A 22,608-nucleotide genomic window follows, 5' to 3' on the forward strand; every position below is an offset into this window, starting at 1 on the left:
TCCTACGGAGTACCTTGGTCGGTATGGACTCATGGACGAGTTCACCCTGACAAGTAGACCGGTGCGGGCCGCTCTTGAAATATCACGCCACGGCGCACGGCTGGAAACGGGATGACAGCCACGTGGGATCGCGCGGGGGCGGGGTTTGAAAGGTGAGCCCATGTAGGTATCAAGGCGCTTCTCCGTCACCTCGAGCATTACCATGTGAAGTGTAGGCAACGTGGCATATTTACTATCTGAAGCATTGGACCCAATGGCTATTGCGAAACTGGTAAATGAGGTGTGTCCCAGGGTATAGTTTTCCTGCCTCGATATCCCATCCTGTACCTTGGCCCTTCTCCCCCAAGCAATGCTTTGCCACCTGAAGAAACGTTTGGAATCCCATCAACCCGTCGCAATGCAACACCGAAAGTAAAAGAAGTAAAAAAAACACAAAACAAACGTGTACCCCGGGGAAAATTGCGCGATGAACTCCCGCATTCCTTCTCGCCTGTTCACCCTGGTACTGTTCAATGAGGCCGGCTGGACCCTCACTTGCCGTTATTCGCAACTGATGCCAAGTACCCAAGCAGAAAGCTCCGATCGGCAGGAGAGATCGGTGTCTGACTGCCGCGTCGGGACTCTGACAGGCCCTCCGGAGCACCCTGGCCACTTGCAGAGGCCAGAGAAGCCACCCGAGATCGCATGCTGCCGTCCGGAGCCATCATCTCTCTAGCCTTCCCCTTATCCTCAGGAGCAAAGCCAGGCCCGGGGCTGGGCGATTGGGGTTTGCCGAAAAGGGAAAGGAGCTTCTGCCTCTGTTCGGGGGGCATCTGTGACTTCTGCTGCAGCCCAGCAGGTGCCGGGAGAGCGGATGCTGACGGCGGGCTGGCCAAACTGACCGGCTTGTCGACCCCGAAGACCGAGGCTAGAGCAGGCGCACGAGGGCCAACGGGTTTGCTCATGTTTTCGGCTCGCTGGAGGATCTGATTTGGGTGCATTTGAGGCGAGTGATTATTATATGTGGCGGAATTGTTATTCGCGCCTTGGTGATAGAGACCTCTGTTCTCCATCGTTCTCGGGCTATTACCCCCAATAGTCTGAGGGCTTCTGTGCTCTTGCTTGCCAAGCTGAGATTGGAGCGATAAAGCTTGAAAGGGTATTTGAGACGTCGGATCTGAAGCGCTTTGAGGTGGTCTGCTAAGAGGACTGCTTGAAACTGGCTGAACTCCACGGAACACGGGACTGGAAATCTCCTGATTACTACTCTTTACGGTCGAGATTCCCTTTAAGAGAGCAGCGCTCGCGGTAGTTCCAGGTAATTCAACAGGCTGGTTGGCTGGTGGGGAGCTAACTTCAGGGTTCTTGAACATTGAGAGGAGAGCAGATCGATGCGCAGGATCGACAGGCTGCTGAGCCCTCATGGATGGACTTCCTTGAGGATGGGCTGCGCCTGCTCCCGGAATGCTGGGCGGTTGAGGGTACGCTTGAGAAGCTCCATTTCCATGAAGCCCGATTTGTGACTGTCCCTGCCCCTGAGGTGCGGATCCGTAGGGCTGCTGATTGGCCTGGCGAGCCTTGTCCGGACTAGCTGTTCTTGTGTCCGACTTGAGCACTCCCAGCAAAGCCATTGAGTGGTTAGAAAGCTGGCTGCTAGGCGGCTTCGGCTGATACATCATGCCCTGGCCTTGCTGCTGGAAGTGTGCTTGTTGGTACTGGGCATTCGCCATGGATTGGTTGACAGTCCCCTGCGCGTGTTGAGGGGGCGGCGGGGGTGTGCCGTCGGCAAACGCATTTCGGTTCAGTAGAATCTTTTGAGCTTGAGGCGGCAATGGCTGTGGGTGCCTCAGGGGTGGCTGTGGCAGATGAGCAGGGCCACCCATCATCGCAGGACCGTACTGCCTGGCTTGAGGATGAGCCGAGCCAGCATTCCCGGGCTGCTGGAACGCCCAAGCCTGTGGTGTCCCATCTGGACCGATGGGGAAAGCCGGCGGAGCTTGATAACTCGCCAGCGGTGCCCGTTGCTGAGGATGATGTTGACCATGAGGGCTTCGAGGCTGGGGAGCCTGTCTTATAGTATGATCCAGGGGCGTATGAGGGAGCTGCGAGACTGGAACACCCTGAGCGACTGCTTGATTCTTGGCCTGGAGGATAGCGAGCAACGATGCGCCCTTATCTGCTCCAATATCCGGAGAAGCTGGTTTCGATGTTGCTTGCGCTGCCGTCGGATGGACCTTCAGTAGACGCTGCAATTCCTGTGTTGCACCTTCAAGAGTATCGAGGCCTGGCGTCCGAGTCGATACGTCGGTCGCGGGTTCGGTTTGCCAAACTTCGTCTTCAGTGACAGGCTCCTCGTGAAGAGAGTACGGGTTGAAGTGCGCCTCGTTGGCAGCCTTGACAGCATCCTTTCTCTTTTGCTGCACGACCCATTTCTTCAAAGGAACCAGAAAGGGTGCAACCATGTAGAACTTGTTTGCATTGGCAGCAGCGGCGGCTTCGTTTTGAGGCTGATTTCCTTTCTTCCGAAAGGCAGGTAGCTCAGATAGTTTATACCACTGGATCTTGCTGATCTCCTTTCTCGTTCGCGGCTCGAAGTGAGTGTCCATCGGTACGTCGCGGAAGACGTATAGTCTCAACTGCTGCTCTCTCATGGTGACCTCGATATACTTTACGTCGTCTCTGTTCTTGGGAACCAGGCCAGCAGCGTGCAAATCGTATCCTGTCTCCTCGTATACCTCACGCACGGCGCATTCAAGATCGTCCTCGTCTTTGTTGATCTTTCCACGGGGGAAACTCCAGTTGGCGCCCTTCTTCCAGCCTTTGACCAAGATTGTCGAATCCATAGCCTCATTGAGCATGATGGCTCCCCTCACAGGGACTCGAGTCTTGTACTGCAGGAACTCCTCAAAAGCCTTTGTATGATTCTCGACCGAAAATGGAGCTAGCAAGGGACAATGTTGGAAGATTCGAAGACTGAAACTTCGAAGTGTCATTGAAGGAAGCGTGGGGTCAAGGGGTCGGACGAAGTCTTCGTAGAACCATTGTGCCTCCTCTATTTGGAAGCAGATGCGAGCAACGGACGATAGGTCTTCTTCAGGTAGGTTGATGATAAATCGGACACATAGATCGTCCAACCCTATTTACTGTTAGTCCTGCCGCAGCGACTGACATGAGTTGATGGCGCAAGGCTGCGGTAGCTATCGCCGCGTCGCTTCCAAAGTGTGGGGTAACCAACAATCCTCTAATTGCATCTTTTCTTCGGCCATTTTGCGCGATGGCTGATAGCATGTCCCAGGGACAATGTCTCTATTTTAGTCAGGTGTGCCTGGTGAGGGAGTGAAGGTGGCGAAAAGCTCCTGGCAACGAGTCTGTATTGAAGTCGAGGTCGAGGTGCGGAGCGGTTGCATGGTACGGAAGGAGAGGCTTGGGGTTTGGTCGGGCTCGATGCTTTCCGCTTGCGACCGGAATGCGCGTGCTGCAACGAGAATCGGCAGCGACGAGCAATTCAGCGGATCAAGGTGGAGAAAGTTGCTGGACAGGTATGGCTACCTAGGGATGTGGTGTGTTTGCTGTTTGGAGCGGGTGCGCTGACAAGCGGCCTCTCGGATGTGGTGATGATTTGGAGTTTTGGGTGAGGTAGGATGCGGAGTAGTGACGGGCACTGCACTCTTTGTTGACGATGGCAGATACTGCAACGTCAGGCAGCTAAGGTAAGGAAGGTACGTAAGGTAGCTGGCATACCCGTGGACCCGTTCCTCGAGATGCCTGACTGGACGTGGCAGATGCCGTGGTGGTTGCCAGCTGTTAAGCGAGCTCGTGATTGGGCGTGACTTCCCCAGCTCCGCACATGTCAAACAACGCACTGTCTCATCTCGCGTCAAATTGGTGGCAGCTACAGTGCGCATGGAGTTCACGGGCAAACTGTTATGACACAGCCCGTCTCCAGCTTGTCAAACCACATCAGATCAACACCTTCGCTTCCATCCGGTCTCGACCGGCCCCTGTCAGCTATATGTTGCCTCAACTGTTGAAGGAAATAAGCATGCAGGCCAACAGGCAAGCTCCCTCAATGGCTTTTCATCCTATTACAATTTTCTCTTGATGGAATGCACCCGAGAGGTGGGAGCTTCCTTGATACAAGGGGCGAACTTTGAAGATTCTGGAGAAGGCACAGCCACGATATGGCTGTGCACGCATATCACTCGCCACACTTGCGTGGCTGGACCGCCGTCAGTACCGAACCTCTCACCCATCCCGGCGGGTTTGTTCTCCCACTCAAGTGCTGAGTCTGCTGGCATGACAAAGTCCTGGGAAGTGTGCTGCATTGCATTCAATTCAGGGCCATTGAAGACCAGTCGCGGCGCACGCTCATTGGAGACCAGCCAACTGGCCGCTGCAGCATGATGTGAAACGACTACGGTCTAGCCTGCTCAGACCCCACTGAAGAGGCCTCTCGGAACTGAGGCAAGTGCATTGGCGTGCAGTGACCGACAAAATTACATCATGATGGTAGTCTGGTCCCCTGACTTGTCAAAACAGGAATTCTCGGCGCCCAAGGGACCAACCTCTTGTTGTGCAACTTAGCAGCCACGCAGTTTAGCTACGAACCAACCTACGTAGTGTGCAGTAAACGCAGGAGGCAACTTGATCTACCATATCACCCATACAACCCATCCATGCTATACCTTGGCAGCTCGGACCTTGCCAGCCAGCTTCCCAGCTTTTTTCCTCAATACCTTACCTACTTATATCACCAAGACCGTTCCTCTCGCTCGGTTGCAGCAGCCGTCTTGGAAACTCTTGACCCTCATCAACCTTACCTTCAGAATCACCTACTCGCTTGCTTAGGTATTCTCACTTCAACCTCCGCCAAGAGTACACAGGACCGCATTGCCAAAGGCTTTGACAACAACGGTCCCGACGAGCCTGTCTCTGTCTGTCTCAGTGCGCCACTCATCACTAACAGTGACTGGGAAACACCGCTCTTCGCAATCCGGTCCGGCACTTCATCAACAATACCACTGCAAACATGGCCAGTCTTATCGCCAAGTGGGTCAGCAAGAAGATTCTTGCTGAGAGGGTTGAAAACAAATTTGGCCGCGAGGTATGCCATCTTAAGCAGCATGGCATTTGGACCCTGCACTCACCCGCGAGACTGTGGATCCACAAACAAGAGTACCATACTGACCTCATCACCAGGACCCTTATTTTGAAAGCGTCCCCGCCACCAGACTTGATGGTTCCCCCAACGGAAAGGTCAAGAAGCGCAGAAAGGCTTTGCCGCCTGGCCTCTCCAAGCAAGATGGCGAAGTCTTGACCAAAGTCAAGAGACGAGCCTACCGTCTCGATCAGTCGCTTTTCAGTTGCTGTGGAGTTAAATTCGGATGGGGTAGCGTCATCGGCTTGGTTCCTGCGTAAGTACCTGCCCTCCCCTGCTGCTGCTGCTGCTGCATCACCCCGCACTCCCCATTCGGCTTATCGACGAGACAACGACTAACATCATGTTGACTGTAGTGTTGGTGATGTTCTCGATGCTTTCATGGCCATGATGGTGTTCAGAACCTGCTCTAAGGTCGAAGGTGGACTCCCAAACTCGGTCAAATCTCAGATGATGTTTAACATCATTATTGATTTCGTCATTGGCCTGGTCCCATTCGTGGGCGACATTGCCGATGCTGCTTTCCGCGCCAACACCAAGAACGCCATTCTCCTCGAGGAGCATCTGCGCGAAAAGGGGAAGAAGAACATGAAGCGCAGCGGGACACCCATTCCCGCAATCGACCCGAGTGAAGCAGATGAATGGGATCGCTTGCAAGGCGACCGCACCCCGCCCGAGTACGTCAGCCGTGAGCCTTCTCGCAATGGACACATGTCAGCAAGTCGCCATGAACGTGCTCCGACTGCTCCAGCCGCCGCTGCAGTCAGAGAGGAGCGCTCTGGCGGTCGAGGCTGGTTTGGCTTCGGAGGTCGCTCGAGGGTTGACGACGATGTTGAGGCGGCTCGCGATCCCAGAGACAGACCTACTCGTCAATCGCGTCGTTAGACTACCGGCTGCTCGAGGGATTCTTTCACAAGAGGAATAGCCGAGGGTCAGAATTGGCGATGAAGACATATGGTCAGGTTGTCGAAATTCGCGGTGGCTGGGAAGCACGCCCAGCGTTTACGTGTACCCGATGGATGGTCAAAGGTCGATAGACACCTGGTCTATCTGGCTCTAGATGCTTGTTTTATGAGGACTTGGACGACGAAGATGAACATGACACGATACCTTTTCTTCTACATACCCACGCTGCTTTAGTTGCACTGTCAGAAGCTTAATACAATCCACAAGAAAAATGTCGCAAAAGGGTTGACGTGTACGTGACACATGAAATTTTTGGATTTGGATTTGAAGCCGACAATCGGCGTCCGTGCCAACGGTCGAATTGACGATCAGACTGGTGATGGCAATTCCGCAAGTCCGCTTCCAATGCATCGACCCGCAGCCGAGAGTCATACAGCCAGGATTTGTCGATGCTTAGACGAGATTACATGGCTGATGAGTCTTGGATGGGCCACTTGGGTTCCACTGAGCTGGAGCTAGGACGTGTTCAGTTTATCAGATCTGATCTGATACCTGACATGGAAGTACCCAGGGGCAGGAGCTTGGAACGCGTCGAGTCGTAACGCCGAGGACGGATCCAGCTCAAAGAAGCGTGTGCAGGGCCGGGAGATGGGGCTTGGAGTATGGAATGGGATATCTGGAACGTGTGTGGCTCGGCCGAAGCTCTCGAGTCTCCGGACAAAGCTTGCTCTGGTTTCCCGGCCATGACATCGTGTTGCCTGGTTGGCGTGCCGGGGGTGGAACGCAAGCGGCCACTTCGGCGTCGTAGCTCGACCCAACTTACAAATGATGAGCATGTCGAAGAGAGAAAAAAGGGCCAAAAAAAGAGGGCTGGGCCTGGCATATCCCGTTCGGGACCACAGTTGGTAGACTTTTCTGCGCCAGGTCTTGGGCACTTTGCAAGGTCTGGAAGTGGAAAGATGAGAAGCGAGACAAGATCCTTCCACTTTGGAACGAAACGCGCCGGCGATGCCCCTGGAAGACGCGCTTTTTAGTGGGGTGGAGGGGAGACGATGGCGCGTGGATTCAGCTTTAAGAGCACCAGGGGACAGTCAGACCAGCTTCCTAGTACTTCCACAGCCACCTGCGAAGAAAGGTACGAGGCTCGAAGTACCTTAGGTACTTAAGGTAGAAAACACGAAAACGCGAATATCCCTGCCCTGTGCTCAACGCGTCCCACTACCTAGCGCTCGGTGCTGGTTGCCCGCTACATAAACTCTGCCTTTCCAGAGTTCCTCTACCAACAACAGACATCTTCTTCACTCCCAATCACGACCATACTACAACCAAAAGACAGACTCCCGACCTCAATTACTCCTTCCAAAGTCTTGTCTTCCTCCTTTTTGCATCCAATCACTCTCATTCTTCCTCCCTCGTCGCATTTCACACACTTCCGCCATGTCTATCGAAGTCACACCGTCCAAGCAGGTTAGTAAACGTCACCACTCGGGTTCACTCGAGCTTGACTCTAGTACACGCGCCTTCCGCAATCGCAATCGCTAACAACTAATTCTCCAGGCCGCTGCTGCCCTCGACTCTTTCAAGATGGAGTCTCCCGTCAAGAAGCTCAACTTCAACCCCGCCGACAAGGAGAACCAGCCCCTCACATCCGACGTTGCCATCGCAACCGAGAAGACCGATGTTCAGACAAAGCCCGCACAAGAGGTCGTGAAGAACGAGAACAAGATCGTTGTCGCTCCCGGCATCAAGGAGCAGGAGAAGGATGAGCCTCTTCTCCAGGAGAACGGCCAGCGTTTCGTTCTCTTCCCTATCAAGTACCATGAGGTATGTGAACGCGTCGCAAGACGCGTAAAGTGGTCTGGTCATTGAACCTCGACTGACTCTCGATTTCTAGATCTGGCAAATGTATAAGAAGGCTGAGGCCTCTTTCTGGACCGCAGAGGAGATTGATCTCTCCAAGGATCTCCACGACTGGAACAACAAGATCAACGATGATGAGAAGTACTTCATCTCTCACATCCTTGCCTTCTTCGCCGCATCCGACGGCATTGTCAACGAGAACCTCGTGGAGCGCTTCTCCGGCGAGGTCCAGGTCCCTGAGGCTCGCTGCTTCTACGGTTTCCAGATCATGATGGAGAACATCCACTCTGAGACCTACTCCCTCCTCATCGACACCTACATCAAGGAGCCTGCGCAGCGCACGTACCTCTTCAACGCCATTGATACCAGTATGTTGACTTAATGCATAACAATATGAAAGCATCGCTAACCCATACCACAGTCCCCGCCATTCGCAAGAAGGCTGACTGGGCCTTGAAGTGGATCAGCGACGATAGCTCATCCTTCGCCCAGCGTCTGGTTGCCTTCGCCGCTGTCGAGGGTATCTTCTTCAGCGGTGCCTTTGCGTCCATCTTCTGGCTCAAGAAGCGTGGTCTCATGCCCGGTCTGACCTTCTCAAACGAGCTCATCTCTCGTGATGAGGGTCTCCACACCGACTTTGCCTGCCTCTTGTACTCTCACCTCAAGCACCGCCCTAGCAAGCAGGTCATTGAGGACATCATTGTTGATGCCGTTAAGATCGAGCAGGAGTTCCTAACCGAGGCTCTGCCTTGCGCTCTCCTCGGCATGAACTCCAACTTGATGAAGCAGTACATTGAGTTCGTTGCCGACCGTCTCTTGGTTGCTCTTGGCAACGACAAGGTCTACAAGTCTTCCAACCCCTTCGACTTCATGGAGAACATCTCCCTTGGCGGCAAGACCAACTTCTTTGAGAAGCGTGTTGCCGATTACCAGAAGGCCGGTGTGCTCAACAGCACCAAGAAGGCGCAAGAAGAGACCAAGGTTGAGGGAGAGAATGGTGGTGACTTCGCGTTCGATGAGGACTTCTAAATCATCGTAGAGCGCCTGAAGTTTCTGTTGGTTCTTTTCCCCATATACCCCTTGTACATTGCACACGCATGGTGTTTGCCAGAGCTTCTTTTCGCACTCTACACTCAAACCCCCTCCCCTCACCTGAGCTTGAGGCCTAGAGCTGTTCCTTTTTCGTACATACATGGCGTTGGCGGGGATCGTTTTTCAGGGAGTTGAAGGTTCCCAAGGACTGGCTGGATGACTGTGGAAAATGGGGCATGAATGTCTTTGATGGATAATGTACCGCAGTGATTCTCTTTTTAGTAATCGCACATGACATAACAACCAAGCTCTTCTCTTTTATGATGTGCTGTGATGCATTGTATTCCCCCGATGGCCTCTCCGGCAGGGCTTTAATATTGCCACTTTGTCGATATTTTCTCATTTTCTTCGCCCTGACCCCTTGATGTATGCGAGTCAGCTTCTCCAAGGCCTTTGAGAGCCCCGTAGACTAGTAATGCCTTCTTCATGATGGGTCTATTGACCACAAGTCACTCAGCATATCGCACCCAACATCCTTACCCAGCAGTGGTATTGCGTCTCCCACTCTTGACTGACTACCCCAGTACCCAAATCCTAGTCCTCATTTCTTGCCCTTCTTCTTCTTCTTTCCACCAGCACCTCCACCACCACCCCCAGTAGCAGCCTGAGGTTTCTCCACGGGCGTCGCCGCGCCGCCCGCCGGCGTGTCCTCCCCCGCTGCGCCTGCGACGTCGGCCATCGGCTCATCCAGCGTCGCCGGTTTCGAGGTGGCCATTGTGCGGCCCAGGGCGCCGAGGCAGGTGACGAGGCGCGAGACCTCGGCGGCCTTTGTGGTGCGGTATTTGAGGGTGACGCCGCTGACCGGGTCAAAGGTTTTGATTACGAGGGAGCCGCGCGGGGGTTTGGCGTCTGTCATGGGGGCGTCTTCTGCGGCGGAGGCATCATCGGTCTTGGTCTTTCGGGGTTTGACTGCTTTGATGGAGTACTTTGTTGTGATGCGAGTCTTGTTGGAAGCGTTTGGAGGTCAGCTGCGAAACGTTCCCCGCCCCCCCTTCGTCCACAGGTTTGGTATGGTGATGGGTGAGCGAGCATGAGGATGTATCAACTTACGGTTGTAGGACGGGCTTGGAGGAGAAGAGACGATTGCTCCAGCCATTCCTGGCTTGTCTTGTAGGTCGGCATTGTGATTTGAGGGGGGGTTGGGTGAGAGGAGAAAAGGCCGTGGCCTTGTGCGGTTGTTCCGTCTGTGTGTGCGCGCGCGAAAGCTATCGTCGATAATGCAACGCCTGAGCAATCGTAGTTCGGTTCCCTCGAGCAGGTAGGTTCGACGAGTGTTCGCTAGGGTGTCATGCGCGCTGTGGTGGTCGGAGTGACGTTTGGTGTCGTGAAGGTGGCCTGGCTTTGGTGGAGGATGCAATTTTGGTGGGGTTCCGCCATCCTTGGTAAGTTAAGGTACATCCGACCTTGCATGCTGGCGAGGAGCAAGTTTAAGCCGCGCACAGGAAGCACACTGAGCTCTACCCCCCCGGGCTCTACTTCACAATTCTCATAAGCAAAGTTAAGAGCCTGAATATTGCCAAGGTTTCAACAAATTCATTGATGTCGACTTTTTTCAACGGGTTGGGTATCTTGTATCCTAGACTCCGAAAATAATTGACCTCTCCAGACCGCCATTTCACAGCTTCTCAATTTCCTACCAACCGCTTCATGCATGAGGATCGGGTACCCAGAATAGCACATCTTGATCCGCCGTCGCAAAGAAGTTGTACCGCGGGTTGAATGCCAACACCGCCGCCTCTCGCTTTTCCTCCAGTACCCAGGTGGCATCGAGGGTCTTGGTCTCGTTCTGAGGCGGGGTCAAGATATCCCAGACCAGGACATCCTTCGGACCACCGCTCAGAACGTAGCGGCCGTCCACAGAGAAGCAACAATCCCCGCTGCCTTCGATTGTGGGCTGGTCCGTCTTCGACATACTGCCATTGATGGTGGTTGCTGTCTCACCAGCCGCCAGCCGCCGGGTTCCGCTCTCGGGCTTGCGCAGGTACGCCTTCAAGCTCCCGTCGAAGGCATCGAGTAGGAAGTGGCCGGGGCCGCGAGTGCCGACCAGTATATGCTTGCCGTCATTCGAAAATTCTAGCTTCGTCCAACCCCTGACTACAAACTGCGAGTCCACGTGTCTGCCGGCGTCGACGAGATCGAAGGTCGCAAAGGGCGCCTTGTCGTAGTTGCGGCAGTCATATAGTAGAACGCTTCCGCTGCTCGTACATGCGACTGCAAAAGTCTGTCCCGACGGGTCGTATGCGGCGAGATACGGAGAGTTGAGGTTCAGTTGACCGCACCATGTTTTCGTCGAGATATCCCAGAGGCGCACAGTATTGTCCTGGCTACAAGAGATGAAGTTATCAGCTCCTGGGTGTACTGTAATATCTGTGACACTCTTCTCGTGGCCCTCGAAGTATCGGATGAAGGAATTGTCGTGGGTAGCCAAGTATCGGATCTGGTCTGGTAGGCATTAGCCATTGTGTGGCGGTGTGAGGGTAAGAGCGCGCCTACCATTTTGCTTCGTACTCGCGTAAATGATGCTGGAGCTCGTATGTGTGAACTTTGCCAGCTTTACGCCGTACTTTTTGCTTAGCAAGTTCTTCTTGTGCTCACCGTCCTTCACGCTGTAAATCTGGATAGTCTCGTCGCTCTCGGAGGTCATGAGAAGCTCGCCCGGGTCGTCGAAGTCGAGGGATAGCACGTGGGGTTGTGGACGGCCATCCTTGATGTCTGATCTTTTAAAAAGCTGGAGAATAGTCAGTAAGAGAGCTCCCAGTACGGGTTTCGGGCTTTTGACTCCTTACCCTTGTTGGGCGGAATGACGATATGACTTCGCTCAACGGTGAGGTATTGTTTGTTGCTAGAGAGCGCGTGATGTTAAGCGAGTTTCCGTTGGCCGGGGTCGACTCGCGATGGTCCAGATCCATCGGCGTCGAAGCCATCATGGGTTCTTTCAGGATTGCGAGGGCTCTACTGGCTCGGAAACCGGCGTCTCAGTCGATTCTGTCGTGAGCTGTGAGCAGACAATGTACTCGTTGCAGGATTTGAAGTTGGCTTAAGAAAGATCAGAATGCTCCTTCCAAAGTATAGTGGGTAAGTGCAGGCGTTCCAAAGGTGCAATTATTATTTTGTGGACGGTAAGTCAGACCGCGTTTTGTCATGCGATGCGACTGGAGGAAACCAAAGAGCTTCCCCAATCCAGTTTCGCGGGGTTGTGGTACTGAGGGAGCTGACTGTGCCACAGTTCTTGCACCACCCCGGGGGTATTTAGGGGAAGTTTTCAGCCACTCCTTATCACAGTCGTTGATAATGCGCGACTTCGCATTGGAAACTGACGTCCTGGCAATGGACCAGATAAGTTAACGCCCCCCTTTTTGGTTAGGATCTGGGGTACTACCGAATACCGATTCAGGCCGCTGTAGCCCGCGAACCCTGCCAATTGGGACCTACAGCCGCCGGGATCGGCAATGGCTATCCACGGCCGTATTGACTTTGAGCAAGAAAAATCCCAATTTCTCTTCCGCGCGCGGAGCTTACTGAGAGACCTGTAGCCCCGGTAAAAGAGTCAACCCAGTCACGTCAACCCAGTGCCAGCCCGACGGAACTCAGTCCCTATCGCAATCACATTGCCAACTTCCTCTCTAGAGTTGCGCGCATTACGGCGAACGGGTTCCTGACAGGTAGACTATGTAAGAATCTGCCCAGACCTTAGCATATGTCCATATTGACTGGCTATTGGCCTGCCACAACGTCAATGTTGCTGACCCGCGCTGTTCCGTTATTTTAGGTACTAGCATTCCGAGATCGCGGTGTCACTCTTTTTCTCTTTCTCTCTCTCCTTCCGAACGAAACCCGACTATCAGAGGAGTCGCCATTACCAGCTACCAGCATCTTACACCTCACCGATACCCGTTTCATTCTTATCTTTGCGACAAGACCAATTGACACCATGTCAACAACTCTTGGGCAAGTCATGGCCCGCAGTTCGACATCCGCAAGACCAGCGAGGCTAACCTTCGCAACAGCGCCTTCATCGCCGGCGGCATTGCCGCCTGCGGCGCTGTAACGGCCACGCATCCCTTCGAGACTGTCAAGATCCGGTGCGTCTGATAGCGACGACGCTCGCTCCCTTCCCGCTCCCTGCCGCCGGCAACGCGCTGACCCCTCCCTCCGATGTGTGTAGAATGCAGTTGCAAGGAGAACTGAAGGACAAGGGACACCAGCCGCATCAGTACAGAGGCCCTCTGCAGGGCGTATCTGTTATCGTGCGCAACGAGGGCGTGAAAGGAATATACCGCGGTATCGGCTGCGCGTATATCTACCAAGTCCTGCTCAACGGATGCCGTCTTGGATTCTACGAGCCCATGCGCGAAACCCTGTCGACTCTCATCTTCAAGGATGGTAAGACGCAGAGCTTGGGCATCAACATGGCTTGCGGTGCTGGATCAGGAATCATGGGTGCCGCCGCCGGCAGCCCTTTCTTCCTCGTCAAGACACGGTTACAGAGCTACTCCCCCTTCATGCCCACCGGCACACAACACAAATACCGCAATGCCTGGAACGGTATGACCTCAATCTACGGCGCCGAAGGCATTCGGGGACTCTACCGTGGTGTCGGTGCAGCTATGATTAGGACGGGTTTCGGTAGCTCCGTGCAGCTCCCCACCTACTTCTTCGCCAAGCGGAGACTGGTCCGCCACTTGGGTATGGAAGAGGGTCTGCCTCTTCATCTTGCTAGCAGTACCGTCAGCGGTTTCGTTGTTTGCTGCGTGATGCATCCTCCTGGTAAGTTAACTTACTATTCACGTGCGTTTCCTCGCGTACTAATACTCGCGGTAGACACCATCATGTCTCGTCTGTACAACCAAAACGGAAACCTCTACAAGGGCGTCTTCGACTGCCTGGCCAAGACCGTCCGCACTGAAGGCTTCTTGGCTATTTACAAGGGTTTCCTGCCTCACTTGGCTAGAATCCTTCCCCACACCATCCTTACCCTGACCCTGGCGGAACAGACAAACAAGCTGATGAGAAAGCTCGAAGACCGCATTCTGCCTTCGGCTACCATCCAAACCCCATGATCAACTATTGATCTTGTACCTATTAAATCAGCGTTCCTTGCATATATGGAGTTAAAAATGAGCTGGGTAGATGGGGGTGGAAATGTCGCGAGCCGGGGATCGGCTTCTAGAGAACACAGGGGGTGGTTAGGATAGTGTTGAGGCAGAATACGGGTCAGAAATCACGCTAGAGAGGCCGGCCGGGGAGGGTGCTTTGAACGCGCATCTTTCTGTTCGATCTATCCATATATAGACCGTTCGCATCCATAACATAGTTTCCCTGCAGTGCGCTTCCTACTGTCGTCAATGTCCTCTCCAATCTCACCCTTCCACCGGGCATCGCCCTGTGCGTCTACATCCATGCTGCAGACCGCACACGCATCGCCGTCGCTCTCTCTTGTCAGTTTACCACTGGTACGTACGACATTGGCGACGACGGAGGGATAGCTCTCCTCCACCTCCTCAAAGTACCGCGCCATCACGTCCTCGATACTGAGCTCCTTGTGCGAAACAACAGCGTTGCTGCTGGGCCCCGCTTCCTGGGCGAGGTCCTTGAGAGATGGTATCAAACCCGCGTATGTGATGACCTCCCGCCTGAAAACGTCTCGAAGGAGGTAGTATACTGGGAGCATCGTCTTCTCCGTTCTTTGTACACCCTCCTCGCCCTCTATGCTCTTCTCCTCTCCGGTACGAGGAAACGTCGTGACGGGAACAGGGCCGTCAGCAACCTGCCACGGCACCGCGAACCCGCGGCCCTTGGCCGTCTCGGCGAGCGTCAGCTCGGCCAGGGCGGTCGTGGTGCATCCCAGCAGTAGCGCGTGGCACTCCCTCTCCACGGCCAGCGACAGCAGCAGATTCCGCACCAGGAGCCTCATGATATCCACCCGCGACGTGACGGACGGCAGGGCCTCGAGGAGAGCCCTGAGCTGCTGCGCGGGCGCGAGGCCGGGCTGCAGGGCGGGGAGGATGGACCAGTCTATCGTGTCCAGCTTGAGGGCGTCGCCCAGCGGGACGATTTGCATCGAGAGGTTGGGGAACTGGTCCTTGTACTTTTCAAAGAGCAGGCTTGCCGACGAGGCCGAAACATCTGCTGCGGCGTTTGACAGGTCTGTGTCGATGTGGATGACGTGCACCTCGTACGCGACGCGCAGGTTCTTCTCCTTGAGACCCTGGAGGTTCTTGTCGAGCACCTGGACCAACGAGGCGGACGAGGGGCCGAGGGAGAGGCCGAGGAGGTACTTTGCTCTTGCGTCGGGCGTGCTGGCTAGCTTGTCCTTTACATCGCGGTATGGTTGGGCGAGACGTTTCACGATTCTTTGGACAATGTGCTGCTCATAACAAGTCCTGCGTGCGGGGTCAGCTCTCTGTAAAAATCATGCATGAAGCATATCCAAATGAGATTACTTACTCGCAAAGAGGATCCTTTCTCACTTTCAAGACGGTAGGTGTCTTGCATCGCCTGCATGGGCGAGGTTCCGTGCTGCTCATTGTGGCGAGTCGGGCCGCCAGAAGTCACGTCGAAGTACTAGGGCTGGGCTCAGATGTGATTATCGAATTTTAAAGTAGTCGAGTCAAACTTTTCTCGAATATGAGAGTTGTATCCTGTAGTGCGATCTGATCAATATCCTGGTGGAGGTGGTGCAGCAGTTGGGTGTAGATGTTGAAGAGTGAGAAGGTTCCGCCACCATAGTTGACTCAGACTCAGTCTTTCTTTGATGTGTGTAGTTTGATTTTTTTTCGGCCCAACTCATCTTTCTCCATCATCCCCCGCGACAATTACCCAACGTCTGTTGAAGTGAACATGCGACGTAAGCGTCCCAGAACCTTGAACAGCCGATATTTTGTACTTCTGGAATTTATAAATTTTCGGTATCATCAAATGTTGGATAAACAACGTCGTTGTCTGATATTCGTGCGAATCCTTCCTCTATAAGGAAGATAGCTTTCAACCTCACGCAAATAAGACCGAGATAAGGAACGATAATTTGCACAGCTAATTACCTAATGCTATATTTAGGTCTTTTTGACCGAATCACAATGTTCTAGTCAATTGATATGAATTCACAACATGTAGCACTAGGTGACTTGTCCTGTCCCACCGAGCTTCCAGTTGAACTCAACTCATAGTCATGAAAAGATGCAGCCTAGGGGGTGCTTCTCAAAGAATACACGGTTCTTCGCCCAAGCATTCTTCAAAATATCTCGTCCCTCAGATGCCACTGTCTTCGCCTGGTCTTGCGTGCCCCAGCCTTGCACTGTCGTGCCAAAGCCGATGAGATGGACGGCGACATGAAGTAGTGTTCGGAAGACAAAGTCGTCGTCCACTGCGCCATACCCCTCGACGAAACCTTGGGTCAACCAGACACCAGCTTCCATGTCTTTATACAGCTTCAGTTCGTATAGTTCCGCAATCATCTGGCCTAGGTCAAGGGGCCTGACTGCGAGTTGGCACATCTCCCAATCAACGACGAGAAGGCGGTTATGCTCATCATCCCAGGGTTTGCCCTCTAGCAGAATACTATTAAATCGTGAGTCGTATGATCGGAGTGATGGTGTCTGGAACAACTTACTTTCCGGTCCAAAAGTCGCCGTGGATGACTTGCAGGCTTTTGTCGTCTACCATCTCCTTTTTCACGCTGTCCACAATGTCCGCAAAGACATCATTACAGTCCCCCAGAACATCTGGAAATCTAGTGATGGAGTTGGGGAGTCGTTCATAGTTCATCCATTGCTTAAGCGTCTGCATTTCCTTGTTTCCTGCGGCGAGATCGCGAAACTTGAGTTGCTCTTCCGAGTTGCTCCAGTCATGGAATGACCGCAGCCACGTACCCACAGCGTTACCAATGTCGAGGCATTGTGACTTGACTGATTCCAAAGTTGCTGATTCCGAGGTGGACGCTGCGAAGTACTGAACGGCATAGTTCTTGAGGCTCAGCGGGCTTGGCTGGTATGCCTGAACTTGGGTGTTGGTCTCTTCATTGAAGTAGAAAAGCTTCGGAGTTGCTACGCTGGTCTTGTGACCGGAGTATGGAGGAAACGCCGAGAGTTCTCGCAGGCAGCTTTCCTCGATCCGCTTCCTAGTATCAGCTATTAATTTCCTTCCAATCGAGTGTATAGAAACTTACGCATCTTGATGTGGGAAGTTTGAAGCCGGGACTCTGGGCGACAAAGCTCTCACCATGCTTTACGGCTATCTCAACAGTCCCATTAGACAGCGGCTGCTGCAGCTTCACATGAAATATGAAGTTTGTCGTTCCTCCACTGAGAAGTCGGGCAGACTCGAAGCAATATGGCGTACCGGCCAACTCCGCCTTGACCTCACGAAGCACTCGATCGGAGGTGCTTTCTTCCGCCATCACGATTACAGAGCCTGCAGACGAAGCTTTTGGAGTATTTTCATTCTTGACACTTGTCGAAGGGAAAGCGGGGATGGCCTGCGATATCTAGACCAAGTTGGGGAATGAGGGGGCCGTGAAAGTTGTCCTACGTAAAAGGCATTTCAACAGGCCGTGGGAAAATAATGAGTGGATGAATGGAGGAAATGACGACCTTTATCTGAACGACGCCAGAGACGCTCTTTCCTTTCGTTATCTTCTAAGTAATCGGTCGGGGCGTCGCTGTTCCTTCAACCGAGTCGGAATGACAGGGCAGCAGCAATCTGCAGCTAGACGGCAGATGACTCACCCGGCGTGAAGTTTCCATTTCTTCCATTACATCGCAAAGTCCACAGCCATCAAAATATATCGTCAAATGAAAGACCACAACAGGCAACCCACTTGCTAGTTTGCTATGCTCGCAGTTATGAAGCAGAATTCCCCCATAACATGAACAGACTGTTGCAGTATGCATGGCCAGTAGTGGCACCTTGCTACTCCTACCTTGGATCGCTTTCTACGACAAATCTTAGGCTGAGTTCACAGAAAGGCCCACTCGGCCATAGAAGAACCGCCAATTCGAAAAGTTGTAATGAAGAAACCGCTGATCAAAAACTGCGGACAAAGCAATTCGATCATAGACTAACCCAAAGTCTCTCAATCATGATAATATGGCAGGTTCTCAGCTCGACTCGCTCGCTCACTGAGACAATCAACATTTGCACAATCGTCCGTATGTGTCATTGCTACTTCTTGGAAGCTGCCTAAAAGCTAGTGTTGTTCGACCGGATACGTTGAGGGAAACCTCAGGTAGCGTGGAACAGCCTTGCTCAAAGTTGAGGGCATACCTGGCGACGGAGGATTGCAGATCGACTTACACGTGCTTGACTGTGCCCTGGGGTCCTGTATTACTTCGAGACGACGGATCATTGGTACGAAACCTTTAGTATAAAACGCAAGTCCATCATCTGCATGAATACCAGCTTATTTGTGCGACACTATGGAGGTAAATACTCCCTCGCCCTATTGCAGAGTCAATGGGGAATTGGGTCCTCCGTTTTGGAACAGGCACGATAATTCGGGCCTTCGTATAAAGGAACGACTTGAACGCAATTCAGCCCGCCTGGGTGTCTCACAATATAGAGATCGAAGTCGGCATGCTCGATAGCTTCTATGAATGACAGAACCTTGACCTGCGAAGGCGCCACGCTCAACCGGGAAAAAGTTGCTTTGCGAGGCATGTGAGATGATCAACCACGTAAACTCACTACCGAGGCCCAGCAATGGACAAAGCATGCCGAGTCCCAAAACGCCATCTACTACCAATGACCTCGACATAATACTAAATCACAGCAGATCGTATAAGCTCTGGAGGTTTCCTAACGACTAGATGGTGCTATGCCTTGCTGGATGTAAGTAGAGGCCATGGCATAGCTAGCCATCGTGCCACCGTTTGAGATGCAAGATGGACCAATACTTCTTGCGCTAATAATGACTCCCATGCAATCTAGAGGCAGAAGAAGGAGGAGGTTGAGGATGGGCAGCGGGAGGAAGTGGAACAGCAGTAGTTCTCCTTGGCAGCGTCAGTAGATCAAACAACACATGCAACTCCAAACCCCAGTCTCCTGTCAATCGGTCCTTATCCTACGTACACAGGCCAGAGTCACGGTCTCACCGTGGTTATCGACTTGGCTTGAGAGACGGTATGAAGTATTATACCTAGTCTCTGTCGGGACAAACGGATGAGCGACTGGAAATTGGGTGGTTGGGTAGTTCCAATTCGAATTCAGCCACAGAAGCAAACAAGGGAAGAGGCGGCCAACCACCGGGCCGCACCGGGCTTAGACACTAACATATGCCAGATACTGATCTGACTGGGGTTTGGACGCCACGGAAGAGCGGTTCGACAAGCCGTGGGTGAGGAAGCTTGTCTGAGCACCTCACCGCTCTTCCCGATGGATTTTGTGGGGGGCTTTAGAGAGAGGTCGAACAATATTGCATAAGGATGCTTTGGGACGGACAACTAGTAACATAACAAACCGCGAATATGCTAGCTCTGACAGCTCTCTACCGAGCGAGTGGACGTGGGATGGCGGGATATCAGGGTGATCCGTCTCGGAGCCGGGCTCACACAGCACGAGGTCTTGGCAGGGGACCGGGACTGCTTTGCGCGAGTCGAAAGGGCGGCAACTATTGAAGCTGGAACATGACGTCGATGCGGGAGTGGAGATGAGAGTATATCCGTAGCTTGCTCGGATGAAGTGAGAAAAAGTGACGGACCGCATGTTGTGCCTGGGCAATGGGCTTGTAAATAGAAGAGGGATAGGATAGGATGTAGTTAGACCACGGACGTAAGATGCCTAAGCGCGCTCGGTCGACGAGGTTGAGGCCAAGTCTGGGCGCCTAAGAAACTAACGCGCTTCGGATTTTGTTTGATTTGGAGAAAGCATTGGGTGTAGTGTGATTTTATGTCCTCCTATTCCATACGGAGTATCCAGCTAAGAAATATTTGTAGGTTCCTATTTGCGCCAAGCAAGCGCCCTGCCTATGATCAACGTGATTTGCTTGTGATATGGGGATAGCAGGGTCAGAATAAAGTCTGAAAGCGAAACTCTGGAACGGAAAGAAATGGAGACTTGGGCAACATGTTCGGACCGTCAGAAACCACGGTGCTGGGGAAAGCAAAACGCAACAGTCGGGACTTTGTCTCTTGCATCACACATGGCACGCCGCACGAGGGAGTCAGGGAGGAGGGCATTGAGATGGGACGAGATTCTTCAATTTGGAACAGGAAGGCGACCCACATGGGAAACAGTGAATGGCCAATGCAGCCGAGTGATCCAGAGTGTCCAGGTAGGGCCGCAGGAGCGTTTGTGGTGAGACGACGGTCGCGACCTACCCCTTTTTCTACCATCTATCCATACTTGGACTTTTGTACCCAATGATCCATATCGTTTCTGACTTTTTTTTCATCGTCCATTCGTACCTAGTCCACTGCTGTTTGGCAAATGGCTGGCAGGCGGGGACTGGGAGACTTGGAGTTGCATCCCAACCACTCGATCAAACAGCTTCGGGGGTGAAACGGGGCGGTGCTGGTCGTTCAGTGCTTCACCCACTTCTTGGCCCGCCACTAGCCTATGGCCCTATGCTGACGATGATGGTATCCGTACTATTTACTTGGAGGTTCCTGAGGCTCTGCACCAAGAAGCCAAGTACACCTGACTGTTCTGCAGCTCAAACGGGGTGAGATGCCGTCTTCTCTTGATTCTTTTAGCCGACAAGCAGGAGGCCTACAGATTGGATCAAGAGACGGGAGTCAGGCACATGCATGTACCTTGTGTAAGTATTCCACACCTACTTCCAACGCTCAAGCGCTCAGGTGCCCTCCATTCCCGACCACCTCTTCCTTGTCTCCCAAGCCTGTCACCTCCAAAAAGGCATGCTCTTGTTTCTTTGAATTCAGACACCGTCAGCCACTTAGATTGGAGCCGGTGAGCTGAGTTGGAGTCCTCTCCGCAGAACCCCTCATCAGGCCCCATGAGGCACTTTGGGAGATGTGGCCCAGAGCAATGCGCGCGCGCCTGCAACTCGCTGCGCTTCTTTCTGTTCTGCCCGTGGGGTCTTGGTTTATTGTTCTTGTTTTGATGATCCCACTCGGGTGTACCTGGGTTGAGCACTGGCTCGTTGTACATGATAATTAAACCAGCAAGACAACCACAGTAAACATAACACTAGATACTTTGTACCGTCTACATCCAAAGTACCTAGCCATCTCTCCCCCTTACCCCCCTGGGACCAGAGTTACAATATCATCTCATCAACAATACCAACCAGGTAGGTATCCGTACTAATGGTCCAATGCCACTGCAATGCATTGAAGAGAAAGGGACCCCACAAACTAATTTTGTCTTCTCTGCGCCCATTCGCCCACCATCAGATGGCGCCTCTGATCTTTCTCTCTCTCAAGCTTGATGCAATGCGCCCAGGAAGTTCAGGTCCAGGAACCTTTGGTGCTTCTTCTTTGCCTGCGACATCGCTGTGCCGATCAGCGCCCCTCCCCTCAAAGCTTAACTCTGACGGGCCACCACTGCAATTATAATCACCACCAAAATGTATCAAGCTTGGCTTGGGGCCGAGACTTTTAATTCCAGACCTTTTTTTTTTTCGACTCATCCAATGTACCCGTAGCTGTCCCGTCACTCGTCACCGCCATTGGAGCTCTTTTCGGCATCGTCATTGTCACTCACTCCCGTACAACCCGCACCGCACCGCACCGTCCGCCTTCTCCTCCACCTCTCCTCTCCTTCTCCCCTTCCACTCTCCCGATTTGAGTCGTCCCCAAGAAACCCATCACTCTGCTTAGCCATAGCTTCATGCTCCTTCCCCACGCCTTGGCTCTCACATCACACCTCGCCTCCCCCAAGCAAATAGCCGGCACTTGATCTTTCGTCACTCCTACCATCTGCCCCAGGCTTGCGACTTGCGGCTTGCCTCCGTCACTCTTTTGAGGTATTTGACACGGCGCTACGCATACATAATCGTTACACAGTACATTATTGCGCAGTCCACCGATCCTCACCGCATCTTGACATTCCATTATTTCTTAAACACCATACCGCACTTCCCGACCTCCGTTACACACAGTTCTTCATCCCCTTGCTGCCATCACTTGCCTCTCAAACTCGAGATTCGTCTCCTTTCCTTGGCATCCCAAGTTTCACCACTCAAATACCTGACCTCTCAACCCCCCGGCACAAGACATTTACACACGACACGCCCGTGCGAAAGGAGTCAACGCTGAAGCTCCTCCTTCTCTGCTGCCCCCCCTTTCCACAACAACACTCTGCGCGCGCGCGACCTGTCTCGTCCCGCCTTGCACACTTGTTTCTTCCCATTTACAGTTGTGCCCAAACACATTTTCGGGCCCATCTTTGGTTTTCGCAAGGGCAGCAATCAGCATAAACAAGGCCCCAGTCGGTCCCAGCAAAACTACAACCGCAACCGAGCAAGGGCACGATAATAGAGCCACCACCGACGCGCGACTCCCACTCGGTATATCCACTTCCAGCCACCTCGACTGCTTTTTGCCTCGTCCAACACCCGATCTGACCTTGCAGAAATCCTTTGCCTACCTTACCTACGGATACCTAGACTAATACCCGGAGTCCCAACGCTGCCGGCATTGCTTAGTCGCATCACT

The 22,608-nt window shown here is 53.2% G+C and overlaps 12 protein-coding genes across 12 annotated transcripts; 5 read left to right on the plus strand and 7 right to left on the minus strand.

Moving 5' to 3' along the window:
• Window positions 1-530: 530 nt before the first annotated feature.
• On the minus strand, window positions 531-3,245 carry BDP55DRAFT_733342 (uncharacterized protein; the record flags this gene model as incomplete). Its single annotated transcript, XM_060580073.1, has 2 exons — window positions 531-3,115; window positions 3,215-3,245. 2 exons carry the CDS (start codon window positions 3,243-3,245, stop codon window positions 531-533), a joined length of 2,616 nt encoding a protein of 871 aa, XP_060424155.1.
• A 1,763-nt stretch (window positions 3,246-5,008) lies between these two features.
• On the plus strand, window positions 5,009-6,022 carry BDP55DRAFT_697727 (PH domain-containing protein; the record flags this gene model as incomplete). The annotated part of the gene is made up of 3 exons (XM_060577709.1): window positions 5,009-5,083; window positions 5,179-5,393; window positions 5,494-6,022. 3 exons carry the CDS (start codon window positions 5,009-5,011, stop codon window positions 6,020-6,022), a joined length of 819 nt encoding a protein of 272 aa, XP_060424156.1.
• Window positions 5,973-6,590, minus strand: BDP55DRAFT_360234 (uncharacterized protein). The gene is made up of 2 exons (XM_060567033.1): window positions 6,248-6,590; window positions 5,973-6,200 (listed from the first exon to the last, which is right to left on the minus strand). Exons 1-2 carry the CDS (start codon window positions 6,473-6,475, stop codon window positions 6,096-6,098), a joined length of 333 nt encoding a protein of 110 aa, XP_060424157.1. The 5' UTR covers window positions 6,476-6,590; the 3' UTR covers window positions 5,973-6,095.
• A 571-nt stretch (window positions 6,591-7,161) lies between these two features.
• Window positions 7,162-9,240, plus strand: BDP55DRAFT_707655 (ribonucleotide reductase). The gene is made up of 4 exons (XM_060578080.1): window positions 7,162-7,510; window positions 7,601-7,867; window positions 7,938-8,271; window positions 8,325-9,240. Exons 1-4 carry the CDS (start codon window positions 7,481-7,483, stop codon window positions 8,930-8,932), a joined length of 1,239 nt encoding a protein of 412 aa, XP_060424158.1. The 5' UTR covers window positions 7,162-7,480; the 3' UTR covers window positions 8,933-9,240.
• A 1-nt stretch (window position 9,241) lies between these two features.
• BDP55DRAFT_679920 (signal recognition particle 9 kDa protein-domain-containing protein) lies at window positions 9,242-10,369 on the minus strand. The gene is made up of 2 exons (XM_060576083.1): window positions 10,046-10,369; window positions 9,242-9,938 (listed from the first exon to the last, which is right to left on the minus strand). Exons 1-2 carry the CDS (start codon window positions 10,115-10,117, stop codon window positions 9,537-9,539), a joined length of 474 nt encoding a protein of 157 aa, XP_060424159.1. The 5' UTR covers window positions 10,118-10,369; the 3' UTR covers window positions 9,242-9,536.
• Window positions 10,370-10,640: 271 nt separating this feature from the next.
• Window positions 10,641-11,919, minus strand: BDP55DRAFT_733346 (WD domain-containing protein; the record flags this gene model as incomplete). Its single annotated transcript, XM_060580074.1, has 3 exons — window positions 10,641-11,437; window positions 11,489-11,723; window positions 11,782-11,919. 3 exons carry the CDS (start codon window positions 11,917-11,919, stop codon window positions 10,641-10,643), a joined length of 1,170 nt encoding a protein of 389 aa, XP_060424160.1.
• A 1,242-nt stretch (window positions 11,920-13,161) lies between these two features.
• On the plus strand, window positions 13,162-14,055 carry BDP55DRAFT_563181 (mitochondrial carrier domain-containing protein; the record flags this gene model as incomplete). The annotated part of the gene is made up of 2 exons (XM_060570210.1): window positions 13,162-13,762; window positions 13,817-14,055. 2 exons carry the CDS (start codon window positions 13,162-13,164, stop codon window positions 14,053-14,055), a joined length of 840 nt encoding a protein of 279 aa, XP_060424161.1.
• A 218-nt stretch (window positions 14,056-14,273) lies between these two features.
• Window positions 14,274-15,522, minus strand: BDP55DRAFT_563198 (uncharacterized protein; the record flags this gene model as incomplete). Its single annotated transcript, XM_060570211.1, has 2 exons — window positions 14,274-15,378; window positions 15,443-15,522. The coding sequence occupies 2 exons, from the start codon at window positions 15,520-15,522 to the stop codon at window positions 14,274-14,276; spliced, it is 1,185 nt and encodes a 394-aa protein (XP_060424162.1).
• Window positions 15,523-16,161: 639 nt separating this feature from the next.
• BDP55DRAFT_733349 (phosphotransferase) lies at window positions 16,162-17,390 on the minus strand (the record flags this gene model as incomplete). Its single annotated transcript, XM_060580075.1, has 3 exons — window positions 16,162-16,552; window positions 16,605-17,107; window positions 17,160-17,390. 3 exons carry the CDS (start codon window positions 17,388-17,390, stop codon window positions 16,162-16,164), a joined length of 1,125 nt encoding a protein of 374 aa, XP_060424163.1.
• Window positions 17,391-18,407: 1,017 nt separating this feature from the next.
• On the minus strand, window positions 18,408-19,119 carry BDP55DRAFT_679933 (uncharacterized protein). The gene has a single exon (XM_060576084.1). It carries the CDS (start codon window positions 18,744-18,746, stop codon window positions 18,432-18,434), a length of 315 nt encoding a protein of 104 aa, XP_060424164.1. The 5' UTR covers window positions 18,747-19,119; the 3' UTR covers window positions 18,408-18,431.
• Window positions 19,120-20,132: 1,013 nt separating this feature from the next.
• Window positions 20,133-20,722, plus strand: BDP55DRAFT_679934 (uncharacterized protein). The gene has a single exon (XM_060576085.1). It carries the CDS (start codon window positions 20,350-20,352, stop codon window positions 20,653-20,655), a length of 306 nt encoding a protein of 101 aa, XP_060424165.1. The 5' UTR covers window positions 20,133-20,349; the 3' UTR covers window positions 20,656-20,722.
• Window positions 20,723-21,043: 321 nt separating this feature from the next.
• On the plus strand, window positions 21,044-21,559 carry BDP55DRAFT_679935 (uncharacterized protein). The gene has a single exon (XM_060576086.1). It carries the CDS (start codon window positions 21,259-21,261, stop codon window positions 21,505-21,507), a length of 249 nt encoding a protein of 82 aa, XP_060424166.1. The 5' UTR covers window positions 21,044-21,258; the 3' UTR covers window positions 21,508-21,559.
• The last annotated feature ends 1,049 nt before the right edge of the window (window positions 21,560-22,608 follow it).

Source organism: Colletotrichum godetiae, assembly GCF_030913485.1.
Source record: "Colletotrichum godetiae strain CBS 193.32 chromosome Unknown BDP55scaffold_61, whole genome shotgun sequence".
Classification (NCBI taxonomy): domain Eukaryota; kingdom Fungi; phylum Ascomycota; class Sordariomycetes; order Glomerellales; family Glomerellaceae; genus Colletotrichum; species Colletotrichum godetiae.

Excerpts from the sequence above, each read along its gene's own strand:
- BDP55DRAFT_360234 (XM_060567033.1), bottom strand. The coding sequence starts at position 6,475 with ATGACTCTCGGCTGCGGGTCGATGCATTGGAAGCGGACTTGCGGAATT. Across the intron at positions 6,201-6,247 it reads GTGGGTATGTAGAAGAAAAG|CATCTAGAGCCAGATAGACC; the intron begins GTATCGTGTCAT and ends TCATAAAACAAG.
- BDP55DRAFT_707655 (XM_060578080.1), top strand. The coding sequence starts at position 7,481 with ATGTCTATCGAAGTCACACCGTCCAAGCAG. Across the intron at positions 7,868-7,937 it reads TCCCTATCAAGTACCATGAG|ATCTGGCAAATGTATAAGAA; the intron begins GTATGTGAACGC and ends CTCGATTTCTAG. Across the intron at positions 8,272-8,324 it reads CTTCAACGCCATTGATACCA|TCCCCGCCATTCGCAAGAAG; the intron begins GTATGTTGACTT and ends CCCATACCACAG.
- BDP55DRAFT_679920 (XM_060576083.1), bottom strand. The coding sequence starts at position 10,117 with ATGCCGACCTACAAGACAAGCCAGGAATGGCTGGAGCAATCGTCTCTT. Across the intron at positions 9,939-10,045 it reads TCCAAGCCCGTCCTACAACC|ACTCGCATCACAACAAAGTA; the intron begins GTAAGTTGATAC and ends GCTTCCAACAAG.
- BDP55DRAFT_679933 (XM_060576084.1), bottom strand. The coding sequence starts at position 18,746 with ATGTCGAGGTCATTGGTAGTAGATGGCGTTTTGGGACTCGGCATGCTT.
- BDP55DRAFT_679934 (XM_060576085.1), top strand. The coding sequence starts at position 20,350 with ATGATCCATATCGTTTCTGACTTTTTTTTCATCGTCCATTCGTACCTA.
- BDP55DRAFT_679935 (XM_060576086.1), top strand. The coding sequence starts at position 21,259 with ATGGTCCAATGCCACTGCAATGCATTGAAGAGAAAGGGACCCCACAAA.